The 19,050-nt window shown below is 36.0% G+C and overlaps 1 protein-coding gene across 2 annotated transcripts in view; it reads left to right on the plus strand.

Annotated features, from left to right (window-relative positions):
• The window catches only part of LOC129441899 (interferon-induced protein 44-like), a 118,240-nt gene that overhangs the window by 74,959 nt on the left and 24,231 nt on the right, over positions 1-19,050 (plus strand). For both annotated transcript variants that reach the window (XM_055201666.2, XM_073873904.1), the window contains exons 2-5: positions 5,114-5,609; positions 5,707-5,758; positions 11,622-11,817; positions 11,932-12,084. In XM_055201666.2, the coding sequence (XP_055057641.2) occupies positions 5,120-5,609; positions 5,707-5,758; positions 11,622-11,817; positions 11,932-12,084 (891 nt within the window). In that variant the 5' untranslated portion in view covers positions 5,114-5,119. The remainder of the gene's footprint in view (positions 1-5,113; positions 5,610-5,706; positions 5,759-11,621; positions 11,818-11,931; positions 12,085-19,050) is intronic.

A 19,050-nucleotide genomic window follows, 5' to 3' on the forward strand; every position in this document is an offset into this window, starting at 1 on the left:
ACATTACTTTTCTAAAGTAACAAGTAACGCATTACTTTTTAAATGTACACATTAATATTTGTTACATTTTCATAAAAGTAATGCAAGTTACTTTTTTAGTTTAATTAATTTGATTAAAAAATATGTACTGAATTAAACTAACCGTTGTCACATTATGCACTCTATGCGTATACGCCTGTGTGGGAACAGTTTGAGTCAGAAACTGAGATGGCAGGGCAGAGCTCGACATTTTTGTGATGAAATATGCAATTTCTGAATAAAGAACTTTTCGGTCATAAAAAACACCTGCAAGGCCTGAAAGAGATCAAACCTCAGCCAAGAAAAGTAACGCAAAAGTAACTAAAAAGTAACTTAAGCATTACTTTCCATGAAAAGTAACTAAGTAACACAATTAGTAACTTTCCCCAACACTGTGATTAATATTATGATTAATATAATGATTAATATAATGCTATAAAAAGCATTGTTGCATGAAAATGAATACATTATCCACCCTAAATCAACAGTAAGGAATTAACCAATTGTAATCTCATAAATAGGGGATAATATAACAATGTCCACCCCCCAAAACATATAGAGCCCTATTTTAACGATCTAAGCGCATTGTCTAAAGCGCACAGCACAACGTCTAAATGGGCGTGTCCAAATTCACTTTTGCTAATTTAATGACGGGAAAAATGGTTTGTGCGCCGAGCGCATGGTTGAAAAGGGTTGGTCCTATTTTTTTATTGAGTAATGGGAGTATTTTGGGCGTAACGTGCAACAAACCAATGAGAGTCTCAGCTCTCATCCCCTTTAAAAGCCTGTTGCGCTGGCGCTATGTCTAATCCATATTTAGATTATGGACTTTTTGTAAACTGAAAAACAAAGCGGAGGAAGAAGATCCCCAGTTTAAGATTAATGTTAAATAATTGTGTTGTTTTTCACTTGTATTGAAATTTTTATTTTTTCATTAAAACCTTTAAAACCCGTTTTCATTTAGTCATGGAAGTAAAAAAGCATGCTTTTAATTGCTTTAAATGTATGGCTATCCAATAGCATCAAAACATTATTTACAAGTATTTAAGAAAAGGTTTGTACTGTAAAAATACTTTATTTGTAACAAACAGAAGATAAAGAATTTACAAACGGCTCTCTTCATGTTTCAGCACTTGGACAGCGTAATTTTTTTAAGCATTACTTAAAGAAACAGTATGTAAGAAATGTATATCAATTAATAATAAAATGGCCCTGATATGTCACTAGACATTAAGAAATCATTTTCATTTCAAATACTTATATCACTCACAACAGTGGTATGGCCAGGATATTGTCATTTAAAAAGTGAAGGTTCAGCCCTCAACTGATGTTTATGTTGTCATTTTGTGTATTGGCCACCAGTTGTATGATTGCAATACCAGTTTTGGCCACAATCCTACATACTGTTCCTTTAAAAATGTTTCTCGTCTCACCATATCCACAGGTACAGAGTCATCATATACAATAAATCTGTGAGGTAGCATTAAAAAAAAACATTTAAAAACAGATGCATTTGTTTAAAGCAAAGCATTTGTTTACTTACCAGGCTGCAGGTGAAGCAGCTCTTTGTGCCTTCTAACGTCTCATAATTAGTCCTCATTTATGTCTAAAAGACTCAATAATAATCTTTTACAAACCCGCGTTGTCGTCCCGTTTATAGGTGCATATTACTAACGCGCTCTTTAAATAACAAAAAAACATATTGCGCCATTGACTTTAGACTTTAGAACAGGTTTTAGTTGGTCAATGGCGTAGTCTATTTTAGTTGCCTCAAAATAGCAACGCGCCAACAATGCACCTGAACACACCTCGTTTTCAGACCAGAACGCCCATGGGCGCAAAAGGGGGCGCAAATGCATTTGCTATTTAAACAATGTGGCGCTAAGCGTGAAAATGATAATTGCGCAGGGTGGAAACTAGCAAAAGACTGCATTGTGCCGGGTGTAAGATAGCCCATAGAGTGTGTGTATCCAAAGTGTAAAATGGCAAAAAGGTTTAGACAGAATACATAAGATCCCATGTAAAAAAGTAGCCTACATTTGAATGTACATTTAAATAAGTATTTGGTAAAAGTTCTGCACTACAAATAAAAAGTACATAATTGCACCTGAAAAGGTATACAATACCAGTAACACTTAAATCAATTTCTAATTAAATAAATTTTGTCTTAAAATAGCACAGTTAAGTATAATTAGATTCTTAAAGAGACATTTCACAATACTTTTTTAAGATGTCAAATTAATCTTTCTTGTCCCCACACAGCAAAATCCCCGGTGTTAAATATACACTGTGGGTGTATATATAATCCACTCCCAGATGGGTGTGTATAAAGACTGGTGTTAAAATTTAACACTGAAGCAGTGTTAAAGTTAATGAGATAATGAAGTGATGATTAAGACATTAATGGTGAACACCTGCTGGTCATTCTGTGTCAAATTAACTAAATTTTCCTGGATTTTTTTTTGGGAGAAAGTAATACTAAAATGATGAAGAAAGACAAAATGCAATAGATGAATACAGCGAAATCCCCAGTATTAAATGAACATTGTTGGGTCTATGACTCCAAAAGCTGCAATCTTTCACGTTTACCTCTCTATCATCATCTCTGTTAAAAAAAAACTAAAATTATAACTTGCAGCGTTATTTTCTAAACCGGGATGATAAGTTTAACTTCTAAACAGCTGTCAGAACAAAATACAAGCATCCACACACATGATTTAGTAGACAAATCTTCCTTCTGACGTGATGTAATCACAGAATGTATCACATTAAATCTTAAAGGGGTCATATGATGAAAATGTTAGCATTGCCACTTTGTAGGTTTGAGCAAAAATGTGTCGTTTTGGGTGTGTTTTTTAAAATGCAAATGAGCGGATGAAGTGCAAACATTGATCACAATGATGGTGGTTTATTGTAATTGAAACTCTATTGTGCTGTCAAGTCCAAAAATTTGTCGTTTTGGGTGTGTTTTTTAAAATGCAAATGAGCGGATAAAGTGCAAACACTGATCACAATGATGGTGGTTTGTTGTAATTCAAACTCAATTGTGCTGTCAAGTCCTTCTTTTCTCTCTCTTTCAGAGTTCAGATTAAGGAGGCGGTATTATTCTAATAAGATATCCTTATGACATCATAATGAAAGCCAAATTTCAATGACCTGTTTTTGCTCACACCTACAAAGTGGCAATGCCAACACTTTCATCACATGACCCCTTCAAGTTTGTGTTTGTTATGAGTTCATTTGAAGTCACCATTATTGTGATTAACGTTTCCTTTAGTTAGGCATTCTTCCTTTAACCTTCCCTAACCTAATTTTCCTCTTTTAGCAATTGTAACATTGTTTTATTAAGACTGTTTGTTCATTGCTTGATGTAGAGGGAAAACTTGTCATAGCATCTGAGATTGGTTATTTATTTTATTCTTTACCAATCATTAAAACATTTGATCATAAATAAATGATAAAGACAACAATGCAAATACAAAGATGCTCTATGAAAGACACTGTTCTGTAAGACTGCTGTAATGCTTTAGGTTTTTTTTTTTTTTTTTTTCTTAAGAGAGACATCATAACTTATGATACAAATCTCAACAAGGGTGACAGTAAATGGTAAGAAATTTGCACAATTTTTTCATTTAAAAATGCATGATGGGAGTTATGAATGAGTTTTATACAATCCTGGTACCCAGCATGCATTGCGGCATGAAGCTTTGTTGTTGATTGTCACCATGATTGTGTTTTATAGGCTGATTGTTGATGTCTCAGTGTGTCTGACTGACAACACAGATTAGATTTCGGTGAAAAATATTAACTCTTAAGGCTATATGGATTTCATGGGGTGGACCAAATATAAAATTATACACTTATATACAGTGATTATTTTTTTGTATGAGATCATTGAACCCCAACACTTATGTTTTCATAATAATTAACATAGTAACAGTTCTAGACTTCATTTCTCTCATCTTTCTCTGCTCTAACAGAAGTGTTTAATAAACACACTGCCACAATGAGCAGAAAAAAACTAACAATAAACTTTAAGACCCAAGTACCCAACTAAAGGAAACACTAATCGGAACAATGGTGACTAACTTTATTAACCAGATTTACAGCAGTTGTATCGAAGTTATTCATGTAACTCTTCAAGCAAGTTGTAATTTTAGTTTTCAAACAGAGATGATGATAGTGTTTATTTAACTATGGGGATTTCATCTGTTACATTTAAATATTTTGTCTTTCTGCATTATTTTATTATAACTTTATCCAGAAAAAGAGTCATCAAAATAAAAAAATTAAAGACAGGGAAAATTCTAAAATTAAGGTTGATTTGACACAGAATGACCAGCAGGTGTTCACCATTAATGTCTTAATCATCACTTTATTATCTCATTAACTTTAACACTGCTTCAGTGTTAAATTTTAACACCAGTCTTTATACACACCCATCTGGGAGTGGATTATATATACACCCACAGTGTGTATTTAACACCGGGGATTTTGCTGTGCAGAGTACAAATGTGAAGTTTTAGCTCAAAATAACATATAGACTTTGTAGGTGTGAGCAAAAATGTGCCGTTTTTGGTTGTATCGTTTTAAATGCAAATGAGTTGATCTCAGCACTAAATGGCAGTGCCGTGGTTGGATAGTGCAGATTAAGGGGCGGTATTATCCCCTTCTGACATCACAAGGGGAGCCAAATTTAAAAAAAATTAAAGGCCTTTTTTAATGGTTGTCTCTTAATATAAGAAAAATTATTCTTTAGTAGTCTTTAAGATGTTTTAAGATGATCATACAAAAAGTGGTACCTAAATACATTTTTATTTACTTTTTTTTAGCACATTTTAGTTCATATTCATGGTGTCTTAAAATAGCACAGATAAGTACACTTAGATTATCTTAACAAGTACTAAAAAATATTTTTTTGTGTATTAAGTACACAATTAGTGGGCAAAAATAGAGCCCTTAAGTACACTATGGACGTGTACTTCTTTTTCACCTGAGAAGGTGTTTGAACAAGTCATGGCTATCTGTAAAAACAGCAGTTTCAATTTATGTAACATTGTATGTAACAACAAAATCATTTTAATTTGCTTTGTAGATCAACATGAGTGCCGTTTTATCCAGCCTTACTATAGAGCAAAGGAAGAAGCTGCGCTCTATGTTTTATCCAAGCAAACTGAGCCTGTTGTTCAAAGCCAGTGTGCATGGGTATCACTATGAGTACTTTCATCAGAAGTGTGACAGGCAGGGACCCACTGTCGCTGTGGCTTACAATAACTCAGGCTATGTATTCGGAGCATTCACCAATACCGATTACGCTCGAACAGGGAGAAATGTAGTGGACAACAAAGCCTTCCTGTTTAGCTTCAATGACAGAATGGGTAATGCAGATCCCCTGCGTGTGGTCGGTAGAAATCCCCAGTGCTCTTTCCATGACGGATCCAATACTGGTCCAAATTTTGGATCTTTGGCGTTCATCTATAATAATACGGCCACAGTCTACAGCAATCCTGGAGAGTACTACCAGTTTGATCCACTGCAGATGCATGGGAATAACTTAAATCTGACTGAGTTCGAGGTGTACAGAGTGGACGGTTTGTGTCCGTAATTTGCATTAAAATACTAATAAGAGTATGAAGAGAGCATTCAGTTGTTGAATTTTTAGCACCCTGGTTTGTGGTTCCCTTTCAGACTATGGAGGGCTTATGGATAAACCATGGAGAAATGTCCAGTGGACTCCTGAGTGAGTATCTTCTCCGACCAGTTATTTCAGCTTCACTTCTCCTTAAAGGGGCCATGTCACAAGGCAAGGCAAGGCAAGGCAAGGCAAGTTTATTTGTATAGCACATTTCATACACAGAGGTCATTCAAAGTGCTTTACATAGAAATGAGAAAACAATATATAAAAGAAAAAAAAAAGAAAATGTAAAAATAATAGATACACAATAAAATCACAATAAAAACAAAGACACATGAGAATTTAGAATAACAATTAAAGAAAATGAATGTGATTTTAATAAAAACAGTTTAAAATGTTAAAAGAAGAAAAGTGACTTGAGTTAAAAGTGCAGTTAGTGTGAAGCAGCACAGTGCTCATTCAGTAAATGCAGAGTTAAACAGATGTGTTTTTAATCTAGATTTAAAAGTGTTTACTGTTGAAGCACATCTGATCTCTTCTGGAAGATGATTCCAGCTAGAAGTGGCATAATAACTAAATGCTGACGCACCTTGTTTTGAGTAAACCCTTGGTATTTCTAACTGACCTTATCCTAATGATCTGAGTAATCTGATTTTATATTCAGGTTATTATTGAGGTTTATATTCAGTTAGCATATCTGTCATGTATTTGGGTCCTAAGCCATGAAGTGATTTATAAACGAGTAACAATACTTTAAAGTCTATTCTAAATGTAACAGGAAGCCAGTGTAAGGACCTGAGGACTGGAGTAATGTGCTCAGATTTTTTGGTTCTGGTCAGAATTCTGGCAGCAGTGTTTTGTATTAGCTGCAGCTGTCTAATGGTCTTTTTGGGGATCCCCGTAAGAAGTCCATTGCAGTAATCCACCCTGCTTGTGATGAAAGCATGAACAAGTTTCTCTAAGTCCGGTCTTGAGACAAAAAAGCTAATTCTGGCAATATTTCGGAGATGGTAGTAAGCTGATTTGCTTATCGCTTTCACGTGACTGCTGAAATTAAGGTCAGACTCTAAAATTACACCAAGATTTCTGACTTTATTTTGTGTCTTTAGACCCCTAGAATCAAGGTATGTGTTAACTTTGAGAGTTTCATCTTTATTTCCAAATACAATGACTTCAGTTTTGTCTTTGTTTAACTGGAGGAAGTTTTGACGCATCCAACAGTTAATTTCTGGGTGTCATCTGCATAGCTGTGGTAAGCAATTTGGTTCTTTTTCATTATTTGACCAAGTGGGAGCATATACAAATTAAACAGAAGCGGTGCAAGAATTAAACCCTGTGGGACTCCACATGTCATGGATGTCCACTCAGATTTATGGTTACCTATGTTCACATAGTAACCTCTTCCTTGTAGGTATGATTCAAACCATTTGAGGACCATCCCAGAGAGCCCTACACTGCAAAATCCCGGGAGTTAAATTAACACTGCTCAGTGTTTATATAGGTCCAGTCTCCAGAGTGTTAAAAAAGTAACACCGGAGAGAGTTGGGGGCTACAGTCTGTGACTTTATCCTCTCTGTCACCGTCTCTGTTTGAAGGCTGAAGTTGCATTTTGGATCTTACTTGTAGAGATATTTTTTATTCAATATCTTGGAATTGGATGTTGGCTGTTCCACCCAAAGTCACCATTGTTGTGATCAGTGGTTGTTTTGGTTGGACTTTGAGTCTTAGTCTTAACTTTTCGGCTTTTTTGGCTGTTATGATTACATGTGTTTAAAACATGTTTGTTGTGGCCAAAGAGGAAACACTAATGCATTTCTATGGTTGTTAGGATATACTTTCAAATAACACTCTCTTTAATAAAAATGATTTCTTCAGTGATTTCTTACTAGAAGTGTTTATTTCTGTTAATTATATGATACTGTAGTATGAAATCCAGCCATCTCAGCAGTCTTTCATTCTGAACCATTTTTAAACACTGACACTTACAAATTAACTGCTGCATAATGTAGACACACAAACATCAAGAATCAGAGTATAAATCACAATGATGGTGACGATAGAATGAAAAGCTTCATGCTGCAATGCATGATGGGTATCAACAAATTACAAATCTCATCCAGGACTCCCAGAATGCACTGGGGCATGAATAAAGAATGAACTTTTTTACCATTTCCTTTGTCACCATCATTGTGATTCATACTCCGATTCTTGATGTCTTTGTATCTACATAGTTCAGCAGTTAATGCTCTATGTGCACACTATCAAAATCCTTCAGAATAACAAACTGCTATGAGAGTTCTGGACCTTAAACTGTAGTATTTCATTATTAACAGATAGACACTTTTGATGAATGAGGAAATCTATATTAATAAATCTGTTCATTTAAATATTTATGTTTGACATTATATATTAACCATCAATATTCAATTACACAATTGCTTTTTCTTTGCTATAACTTATGTGTTTTAAACACACTCAAATATAGCAGTTAGAAAAAACTAACACGTTAACAGTCAAGAGTCAAGTCCAACTAAAACAACCACTGATCACAATAATGGTGACTTTAAATTAAACAGCCAACATCTAAACCTAAGTTAAGAAAATGACTCTACAAGTAAGATGTAAAATTTAATTTTAGGTTTCAAACAGAGATGGTGATAGAGAGGATAAAGTCACAGATTGTAGCTTTTAACTCTCTCCGGTGTTACTTTTTTAACACTCTGGAGAGTGGACCTATATAGACGGTTTCATCGGACGCACATGATACACGTCTGGATCCTAACCTTACTTCCGGTTTCGTTTTTTTTAAGGTCTGACTAGTTGCTAAACTGATCTCTTGAACGGATGCCTCGTCGAGGGTAACAGATGTTTTGGTTTCCTAGGTAATCTGTGTGTTGTTTTTTTGCTTGTTATATAAATAAACTGCGTTTAAAGGACTTTGTTGTTGTTTTTTCTTAGCGGATTTTACCGGAAGTTACGTGCAGCCGCTTGTTTATGTTGTTACTGCTGAAACGGTCTATAAACACCGAGCAGTGTTAATTTAACTCCCGGGATTTTGCAGTGTACCCAGTTTTCCAGTCTGGAGTATGGTGTGATCTACTGTGTCAAAGGCAGCACTAAGATCTAGTAGCACCAGCACTGATATTTTACCTGAATCAGAGTTTAAGCGAATATCATTTATTATCTTTATGAGCACTGTCTCTGTGCTGTGATGCTGATGGAAACCAGATTGAAAATTGTCCAGATAGCCATTTGAGTTTACGAATTTGTTCAGCTGATTAAAAACAACCTTTTCAATGATCTTGCCTATAAATGGAAGATTTGAGATTGGTCTGTAGTTGCTAAGTATGGTTTTGTCTAGGTTACTCTTTTTAAGGAGAGGCTTAACAACTGCTGTTTTTAATGACTCTGGAAAGGTGCCTGTGATCAGAGAGGTATTTCCCAGCTAGAAATAAAAAGTTCTAAGAACGTTCCCTGAAAGTTCCCAATGTTCCCAAAAACATTCTGCCAACGTTAAAAGCGGCCAGTTTTTTTTAAGTTCTAGGAACGTTTCTGTTGTCTGAACGTTAGAGTAATGTTACATTTTATCATTTTTAAACGTTATGACAATGTCATGTTTTAATGTTCACACAATGTTTAAAACAACAACTGTTTATTATATTGACTTGTTTAATTGTTCTGTAAATGATAGAGAAACATTGCATTTTATTATTTTAGAAAACATTATTTCTGAATGTTCAGTAAATATATTGCTGTAGAAAACTCAATTCACTTCCTAGGTTTAGATGTTGATGTTTTGTTTCATTTTAAGTCACCCTTATTGTGATTCGTGTTTGTTTTAGTTGGTCTCTTGACACTTGACTTTTTGCCTACTAGTTTTTTCCTGGTTGTGTTAACTTTGTGGTAATGCACCACATTTGTTATGAAAAGTTATTAGTGTACTTCTGTGGCTGTTGGCACATAATGGTAAAGATCATCACCTAATTCATTTACTAATCAAAAGTTTATTTTCTGCCAATAATGTATATTAGATCCAAACCCTTTCACAGCAGTTTGTCATTAAGGAGTTTTAGAAACTTTGGACAAAAAATATCCGCTGTATAGTTGGGATGCCCAAACATCAAGAATCAGACTATGAATCTCAACCATGGTGACAATTAAAATTGTTAAAAAAATCCTTATTTATCAATGCTGCAGTGCATGCTGGGAGTCCTGAATGAGGTTTGTAATTTGTTAATTCCCAGCATGCATTGCAGCATGAAGTTTATCATTTAATTGTCACCATGATTGAGATTCATAGTCTGATTCTTGATGTTTGTGCATCCCAGTTATACAGCAGATATTTTTTGTCCAAAGTTTCTAAAATTCCTTAATGACAAACTGCTGTGAAAGCACTGGATCTCATTTACATTTTTGACAGAAAATAAAGTTTTGATTAGTAAATGAATTAGGTGATGATCTTTACCATTATGTACCAACAACCGCTGAATAACACTATTAACTAGGCATGTTCATAACAAATGTGGTGCATTAACACAAAGTTAACATAACCAGGAAAAAACTAGGAAGCAAAAAGTCAAGTGTCAAGAGACCAACTATAACAAACACGAATCACAATAAGGGTGACTTAAAATGAAACATCAACATCTAAACCTAGTAAGTGAATTGAGTTTTCTACAGCAATGTGTTTACTGAACGTTCAGAAATGATGTTTTATAAAATAATAAAATGCAATGTTTCTCTATCATTTACATAACAATTAAACAAGTCAATATAATAAACAGCTGTTGTTTTAAACGTTGTTTGAACATTAAAACATGACATTGTCATAACGTTTAAAAATGGTCAAATGTAACATTACTCTAACGTTCAGACAACAGAAACGTTCCTAGAACTTAAAAAAAACTGGCCGCTTTTAACGTTGGCAGAATGTTTTTGGGAACTTTCGGGAACTTTCAGGGAACGTTCTTAGAACTTTTTATTTCTAGCTGGGTTACTATTATAAGAGGTCAGTTTCTAAGCAGTTAAGTGGGAAGCGTGTCAAGGCTGCTAGTTGATGCTTTAAGATGTTGTACTGTTTCTTCCAAGGTTTTTGATCGCCACATACGTTCAGCTTTTCTGCAAGTTATTTTCATGTGCTGTACTGCTGTTGTGTTTCTCCAGGGTGCTTTACGTCTGCCAGTGATCACCCTGACCTTTACTGGAGCTATACCATCAATGGCATCTTTAACTTTTATGTTAAAGTTTTCAAGGAGAACATCAACAGAGTCTGCCGATATGTTTGGCAACATTGATATAGCATTCATAAATACCTCACTGGTGTTCTCATTTATGAACCTTTTTTTGACATAGACAGATCTAGCATCAGTGGAGGACAGATCAATAAATCAAAGTAAACACAGAAATGGTCAGATAGCGCTTCATCCTTGATTACAGTGGATGAAATGTTTAGACCCTTGCTAATAAGCAGAACAAGAGTGTGTCCCCGATTGGGTGTAGGACCTTGCACGTGCTGGGTCAGATCAAAAGTGTTTAAAACATTTAACAGTTCAATTGCAGTATTGTTTTCTGCATTGTCTATATGAATATTAAAATGATGGAAACTCAGTTGAAACTCAATTGTGCTGTGAATTATTTTCTCTCTCTCTCTTCACTAAATGGCAGTGGCGTGGTTGGATAGTGCAGATTAAGGGGCGGTATTATTATAATAAGATCTCCTTATGACATCATAAAGAGAGAACATTTTCAATGGCCTATTTTTAACGTGCTTGTAGAGAATGGTTTACCAAAACTAAGTTACTGGGTTGATCTTTTTCACATTTTCTAGGTTGGTAGAATCAGGGGAACCCAATTATAGCACTTAAACATGGAAAAAGTCAGATTTTCATGCCATGGCCCCTTTAATACATAAAATAAACAAATGAATAAATGTAATTGATCTGCAAACTGTTGTAATATGTGATTATAGGCGCAGAAAGGAAATCTCTTGCTCTGTTTCTGAGTGGAAACCTTCTGTTAGCTCAGTGAAACAAGCCCGGATTTTAATGGTGGGCCCTGTTGGTGCCGGCAAATCAAGTTTCTTCAACTCCATCAACTCTGTATTTAAAGGTTATGTGAGCACTCAGGCCAACACCGGCATTGCCATCTCCAGCTTGACTACTCAGGTAAAAAATAATCTGGGCACTTTATATGCTCTTATTTGGCTGTAGCATATTTGTTAAATAATACTTATCTGGATTATACATTAAAAATGATTAATGGACATCTGTACTGGGTAGTTTCGTACCTATCGCATCAAGGCAGGCAAGACGGGAAACTTTCTTCCCATCATGCTGTGTGATACAATGGGACTAGAAGAAGGTGGGAATGCTGGAATGGATATAGATGATTTCACCAATATTCTGAAGGGCCACATTCAGGACAAGTATCAGGTAAGCACTAATGGCTATTTAATGTGCAAGAATTTACAAATTTTTCTTTTAAAGGTGCCAGAGAATGCATTGAAATAATATGTTAAATTGTTCTCTTATATTGTAATGAAAGAGGTGCCTGCCTTGTCCTCCAATCACCACCAGAGGGAGCCATCTCCCGAGTATTAGTTTATTCCAGACTGCATTTCCCATAATCCCACATACCGGGACTGATTGCACTGCCACCTGTTTCCCATCATCCACTGCCTATATAAATTGAACTTGGTAACACTTTATTATAATGTTCATTATAATGTAGTTAACTAATGTTAACTAATGAACATTATAATAAAGTGTTACCCTGAACTTGAACTTGACTTCAGTGCAAAGTCTCGATTTGCCATGGCTATCATTCTGAGCGTTATTCTGACTGTGATTACCCGGTTTGTTACTTTGATCTGTTTATACTGTTATTACGATTGTTTGCTGCCTGCCCTGACCCTTCTGCCTGTATTATTGACAACGAGATTTGCCTTACCTGCATTGCTGTGTTTCCTGTCATTGACCCTTGCCTGTTTGACCAAGAGAAAGCCTGCAAATGGATCCTCAGCCCCCCGGTGCATCATTACAGATATCTACATAGTGTCATCATCCTGTCAGTCTGTCATAAGCCCTATTCGGACGAGATTAGTTTTAAAGGGGTAGATGGCGTAATGTAATTTTACCACAGGACATCTGTAATATTAATGGTCAATTCGGACGGGATTAGAAATCTCTGTAAAACATTCAGAAGTGGGAGGGGTAACTGGTTTGCACTGCGTGTCACCAGAGGTGGAAAGTAACGAATTACATTTACTCACGTTACTGTAATTGAGTAGTTTTTTTGTGTATTTTTACTTTTTTGAGTAGTTTTTAAAATCTGTACTTTTACTTTTACTTAAGTATGTTTTATTTAAAGTATTGTACTTCGCTACATTTTAAATCATATCCGTTACTGAGTAAAAAAATATTTTAAAAAGCAAGGTGATAAAGACGCGCAACGGTTGTAAATGGGCGGGGCCCGGGGGAACGCGCAAAAAGAACCATGGAGACGGACGAGACAGGCGCGCGCTAATGCAGACCCGCCTCAGTTCAAATCTTATGAAAGAAACCCCTAGTCATATTTAAGCGACCACTTTCCACTGACGCGAAGCGAGTGTTTCATTTCTATGAAAGTTTGGATTCATGCTCTTAAGTACGAAATTGCACGACGCGTTTTTTTTTTATACCATGCGCATTATCTTCCGAGGTCTAGCAGCTTCGCGTCAAGTCAAACACAACTTCAAAACGGTCATCAGGTAACCAGGTCAGGGAAGTAAGAAGATAGTAAACGTGTCAAATGTATATAGACATGGCACTCATCTCATTATATGCTCATTTAAACTATATTAAAATAATGTATGTTACCAGCAATACATCAATTACAACCTTACTATAGTGATTGTATTTACAAGCTGCTGACCACCTTCAAAAGTGCATAACTCACATGTAAAATCATTAAACAATTCCATAAATGTTTCTTAGTTTAAAAAAAGCTTTTTATTTTATTAACTTTTTGTTATTGCACTTTAATTGTAAAGATGTTCCTACAATTAAAAACAACTAGTTTGAGATGTATATTCCCTTGTCGTTTTTGAACTATACTAGAATCCTCCACCTCTTCCCGCTGTAAAAAAGTAACTTTTACTCTGAGTAAAGTTAAAATGACTTACTTTTTACTTTTACTTGAGTAGATTTTTAGACAAGTAACTTTACTTTTACTTAAGTAAAATATTATTAAAGTAACTTTACTTTTACTTGAGTACAATATTTTATTACTTTTTCCACCTCTGCGTGTCACCTAAGGGACGTGTTACCGCGTTTTCACGTGTCTGTGGCACATTTTTTTTTCGTGCCAGTTTCATGTAGTGGTTGTGCAATTGTGTTTCTATTTTCTTACCATTGTTGCTTGGGGCTTAGATTTGTGGCTTTCGTCTGATTTTTAAAATGTTATCGTGCAAGGATAAGGTTGCGTTTGCCATAAATGCAGATGTCATTTTAAGCAATGGTTTATATGTTTATTTATCAGAATAACCCAGAAGTTGGGGTTAAGGTGATGATGTCATTTTACGTAACAGAGAGTTGTTCTAACCCCAATCACAAGCAACAACATAAAAAAATAGGAAAACAATTGAGCAACCAATACGTTAAACTGGCACAAAAAAATTCGTGCCACGGACACGTGAAAACATGGTAACACGTTCCTTAAACGCTTTCGAGTTGAATTCAAACACAGTCACATTCCTATCTTACCATATCTGCGCTACTCACCTGACCAACGGTGAGCTCAAACTGCCAGAAGCTGGCAGAAGGCTCAATATCTAGCACCAGTGCTGTGATTGGCTGAAACGCTCGGGGCACAGGGAGTGCCTTACAGGCAGCGCTGCCTTGAAGCCTTCGTTGAGGGCTTAAAACACCAACGAGTCAGGAGGTCACCTCCTGCTGAAAAACTGTGCTAATTAGCAAATCCAGGTGGTTGGAACAAAATACTGAGGAGTGGACTTTTACTCCTGGCACATGGATTTTACACCTCTGAGTGCAACCCAAATGTCAACCTGGGGCCTCATTTATAAAGCGTTTTTACGCACAGATTTGATCTTAGACCGTGCGTACGCTCAAATCCACTCAAACGCTCAGATTTATAAAACTCGTCTTTGACGTGGAAAAGTACTTACCTCCACGTCAGGTTCCGACTTGACGTACGCACGTTTCCTTGTGGCAATATTGCAGTATTGCAAGTATAGGCATATGCGAAACTTTTTGTTTTGTAACTTTTGTGGTCAACATACAGAAACATTTTTTCATTTGTTTTGGAGTTGTCCTTATTAAAAAAAAAAAAAGGTTAGATTTGTGCTCTTTTGTTAGAATTCATATATTTTGCTTAAGACTTTGTTTGGAAAATATTTAATTAGTTTTTTTCTCTTATAATATCTTATTACATAAGAAATATTATTTGATTAATGTGTTACTTTTGTTTGCAACGTTTGTTATAAATAAATGTAAATATGGTGATTATATACCATTATTCTGTATTTTTTTATTAGAAGTTAAGCAATATGCTACCTAAAATCTATTAATAATCTGATAAACAAGAAAGCTGCTAAATGTATTAATGTATGTCAGCATTTCCATGTTTTAATTTAGTTCGTTTTCTCTTTCATCCCCTGGCTAATGTAAAAAAACTGTTGAATATGTTTGATAATAAATAAATACATATTGGAAACTTTTACAGCGTCAACATCATCTGTATTAGAGAGCTTAGACCGGGCACAAAAAACCATAACCGAAGCTCCTGCACGTTGTGTCCGAGCCCGGCCCGACCGACACATTACCGACAATGTTTTAATAGCGCGCCGTGACGTTCTCAACTACAATTCAGAGTTTTTTGAATTACAGAAATCTGTTTAGAATTATCTTAATGAACTAATGCAACAAGGACGAAGCATGTAAACTGCGCTGTTTATTTATTCAGAATAGAAACCTAAAAACCTGCAACAATAATGCACACAGAAAATGAACAAGAATGAACTGTGGAAAAGGCCTACTAGGCTACTCCAAAATAATTTAACCAGGTTTTAGAATATATTTTTAAAACAAAATATGTTGGCCTATTTTGATATTTTAAAATGTAGGCCTATTCTAATGCAAAAAGATGGCGCCCAAGCTATGTTCAGGAAACGATTTTCTAGATCGTCATCTTTTCAAAAAATATTTAAAAATATTTTGTTTCGTTGTGTTTAACGCACATGTAAATGTTACAGAACATGTGCTTTATTGAATGAAAATAAAACCGATCGAATTTAATGATTAAAACGACGTGAAAGGAACAAAATTGTGAAGCCTCGATGTCTCCTACAATAAGGGACGTGCAACATTTAAGAGTGTTGGATATTTCAAAAATTAATATAAATTATTCCCATGCATCGATTTTAATGTTAAACATCTGTAAATCCAAATGAATCCATATGGAATATATTCCGACAGTTTAAGATGATCTTTGACTTTTAAAGTAGAAAATATCTTATTTTAACACCGCCGCGCAGGAGGCATGGCAAACTGAAACAAAACTATAAAGACACAAATATTACCTTTAGCCTACGTGTAAAACTATATTCAAATAAAACCCGTGAATTGAAAGATCCACTAATAATCGCCTTAACTTGAGTGATGAATAAAGTTTCCATGTTAGAATTATTAAAAACTTAAGCAAACGACAACAAATATGTTTTCTTACCACTCGCCATTGTAGCAGTCAGAGAATTTGGCCTTTGAAAATGTAATATTTATATGCTAATGAATTAAATTAGGGACGTTTAGAAGGCAGAGTTCTAAGAGCATTTAGCTGCGCACAATTTTAAGATCATTTGTGATTTATAAACCGCACATCTGGAAAAGAGGCGTACGCACGGTTTTTTGTACGTAAGCTCCTTTTCTCTGAATCACACTTACGATCATTTCAGAAATGGTCTTAGATGAAATGTAGAACGGTTCCTACGTCGCACTTTTATAAATGAGGCCCCAGAACTTGTTGTTTTCTACGGTGTGCCATATCTAAAACAGATGTGGTTCTCATGTATTTTTTGTTATGTGGGCCATATACCTCAAAATGACATGTGAACCAAAAGAACATTCCCGCCATTTCTGAAGCTATGGCAAAACAGATATGGTTACAATTTGGCCCATATATGTTCAGCCATGCCATATCTCGACCAAATGTGACATCTGAAATCCACATGTGGCCCACATATGCTTGCTATCTGGGTCTCGTCTTCACGTGCATGTTACCTTGCTTCCTGATATCAGATGTGCAAACAACATGAAACAGACGAGGAAAACGCGAAACACTGTGTTTAATTTCAGTTTGGAGAGAACGTCAGTTTCAGAAACAGTTCCGCGCCTCTGAGAAGTAAATTTAACTTTTTTTTTAAGTTTGTGTCGTGTTATTCAGGAACTGACTTGCCATTGACTTGTTTTTCCGCCTTGAATGCAAGTAAATGCTTCTTTAAGCGCTTTTATATTTAAAGGGGACATATTATGAGATTTTTTTTAAGATGAAATCTAAGTCTAAAATAGGTCTGAGCAAAAGTGTGCCGTTTTGGGTGCGTCATTTAAAATGCAAATGAGCGGATGAAGTGCAACCACTGATCACAATGATGGTGGTTTGTTGCAATTGAAACTCAATTGTGCTGTGAAATATTTTATCTCTCTCTTTCTCTCCCTACTAAATGGTTGTGCTGTGGTTGGATAGTGCAGATAAAGGGGGCGGTATTTCCTTATTCTGACATCACAATAAGGGCCAAATTACAATGACCTATTTTTCACATGCTTGCAGAAAATGGTTTACCAAAACTAAGTTATTGGGTTGATCTTTTTAACATTTTCTAGGTTGATAGAAGCACTGGGGACACAATTATAGCACTTAAACATGGAAAAAGTCTGATTTTTTATAATATGTCCCCTTTAAAAAAAAAAAACCCAAATTAAAAAGGAAATGGTGCGATTTACATGTATATTTACAGCTGGTCTATTCACACTGGATTAGTATTACCTGAGGTAATTTCTCCAGACTTTTTTACAGAAGGTAAAAGTCGCCGTAATATTTACTGACATTGTCCGTAATGATTACTGACATGGAGCATTCAGATAGGACTAAAATCACTGAGAAGCTCTGATAAAAATTGCTTTACCCCACATCCCTATGTAAAACTAATCCCGTCCGAATAGTACTATAGTTATTCATAGTTGTTCATGGTCATGTGGCAGGATCGTGGCGGTACCCATGTTTTGTGTAAATAAATGTTAAATAAATTTTTGGTGTCCCCAGAGCACATATGTGAAGTTTTAGCTTAAAATACCATATAAATAATTTATTATAGCATGTTAAAATTGCCACTTTGTAGGCAAAAATTAGCTGTTTTGGGTGTGTCCTTTAAAATGCAAATGAGCGGATGAAACGCAAACACTGATTCCAATGATGGTGGTTTGTTGGAGTTGAAACTCAATTGTGCTGTAAATTATTTCCTCTCTCTCTCTCTCTCTCTCTCACTCGCATCAATTGGGGGAAGAGTGCAGCCTTCTCGCTGGGAGTTTGGAAAGATGGAGGGCCCCCGGCTCTCCCCCAATGCTGTGTATGGAGTCAGGAGGGCCTTAAGATTCTAGGCGTCTTTCTAGGAAGGGAGAGGTACTGTAACAGGTGTGCTTTAAAGAAAGCATAGAAGAGGTGAATCCATGTGCAAAAGGTGTTTATTTAGTAAAATCCCAAAAAGGGCCAGCAAACAAATCCAGTCAGGGTAATCCACAATCAGAATCCAAATAACAGGCGATATATCAGGGCAGGCGGCAAACAGGCAATAAATCCAAATAACAGGCACAGGTCAAAACAGGAACAGATACAGATACCAAAACAGATTAACAGATACAGATAACAGACAGGATGTGGCGATGTAATAATCAGCCAGGAACTGGTGTACAGGAAGTGACTTAAATACAAACAGACAGGAAGTGTGAAGTGAAACATGGCATGATGTATTTCAAAATAAAAGCCAGAACAGAACAGGATGTCAAAATAAAAGTCCAAAATACAAAAATACATAGAATACAAGAAAACACAGAACAAAACCTTACAGAACCCCCCCTCTAAAGGGCGACTCCCGGAGCCCAACAAACAAATCATAAAGTCCAATAGAGGGTGGGCGGGCGGGCCAGGACCTCTTGGCAATGGCAGGACAGTTCAGGAGAGGTCCTGGGTCATGTGGCCAGGATGGTCCTGGGTCATGTGGCCAGGATGGTCCAGGATCATGGGGCAGATGCGGGCATGGGTCATGGGGCAGATGCGGGCCTGGGTCCTGGGGCAGGCTCGGACCTGGGTCATGGGGCAGGCTAGGACCTGGGTCATGGGGCAGGCTAGGA

This window comes from Misgurnus anguillicaudatus, chromosome 2 (assembly GCF_027580225.2).
Source record: "Misgurnus anguillicaudatus chromosome 2, ASM2758022v2, whole genome shotgun sequence".
Taxonomy (NCBI): Eukaryota; Metazoa; Chordata; class Actinopteri; order Cypriniformes; family Cobitidae; genus Misgurnus; species Misgurnus anguillicaudatus.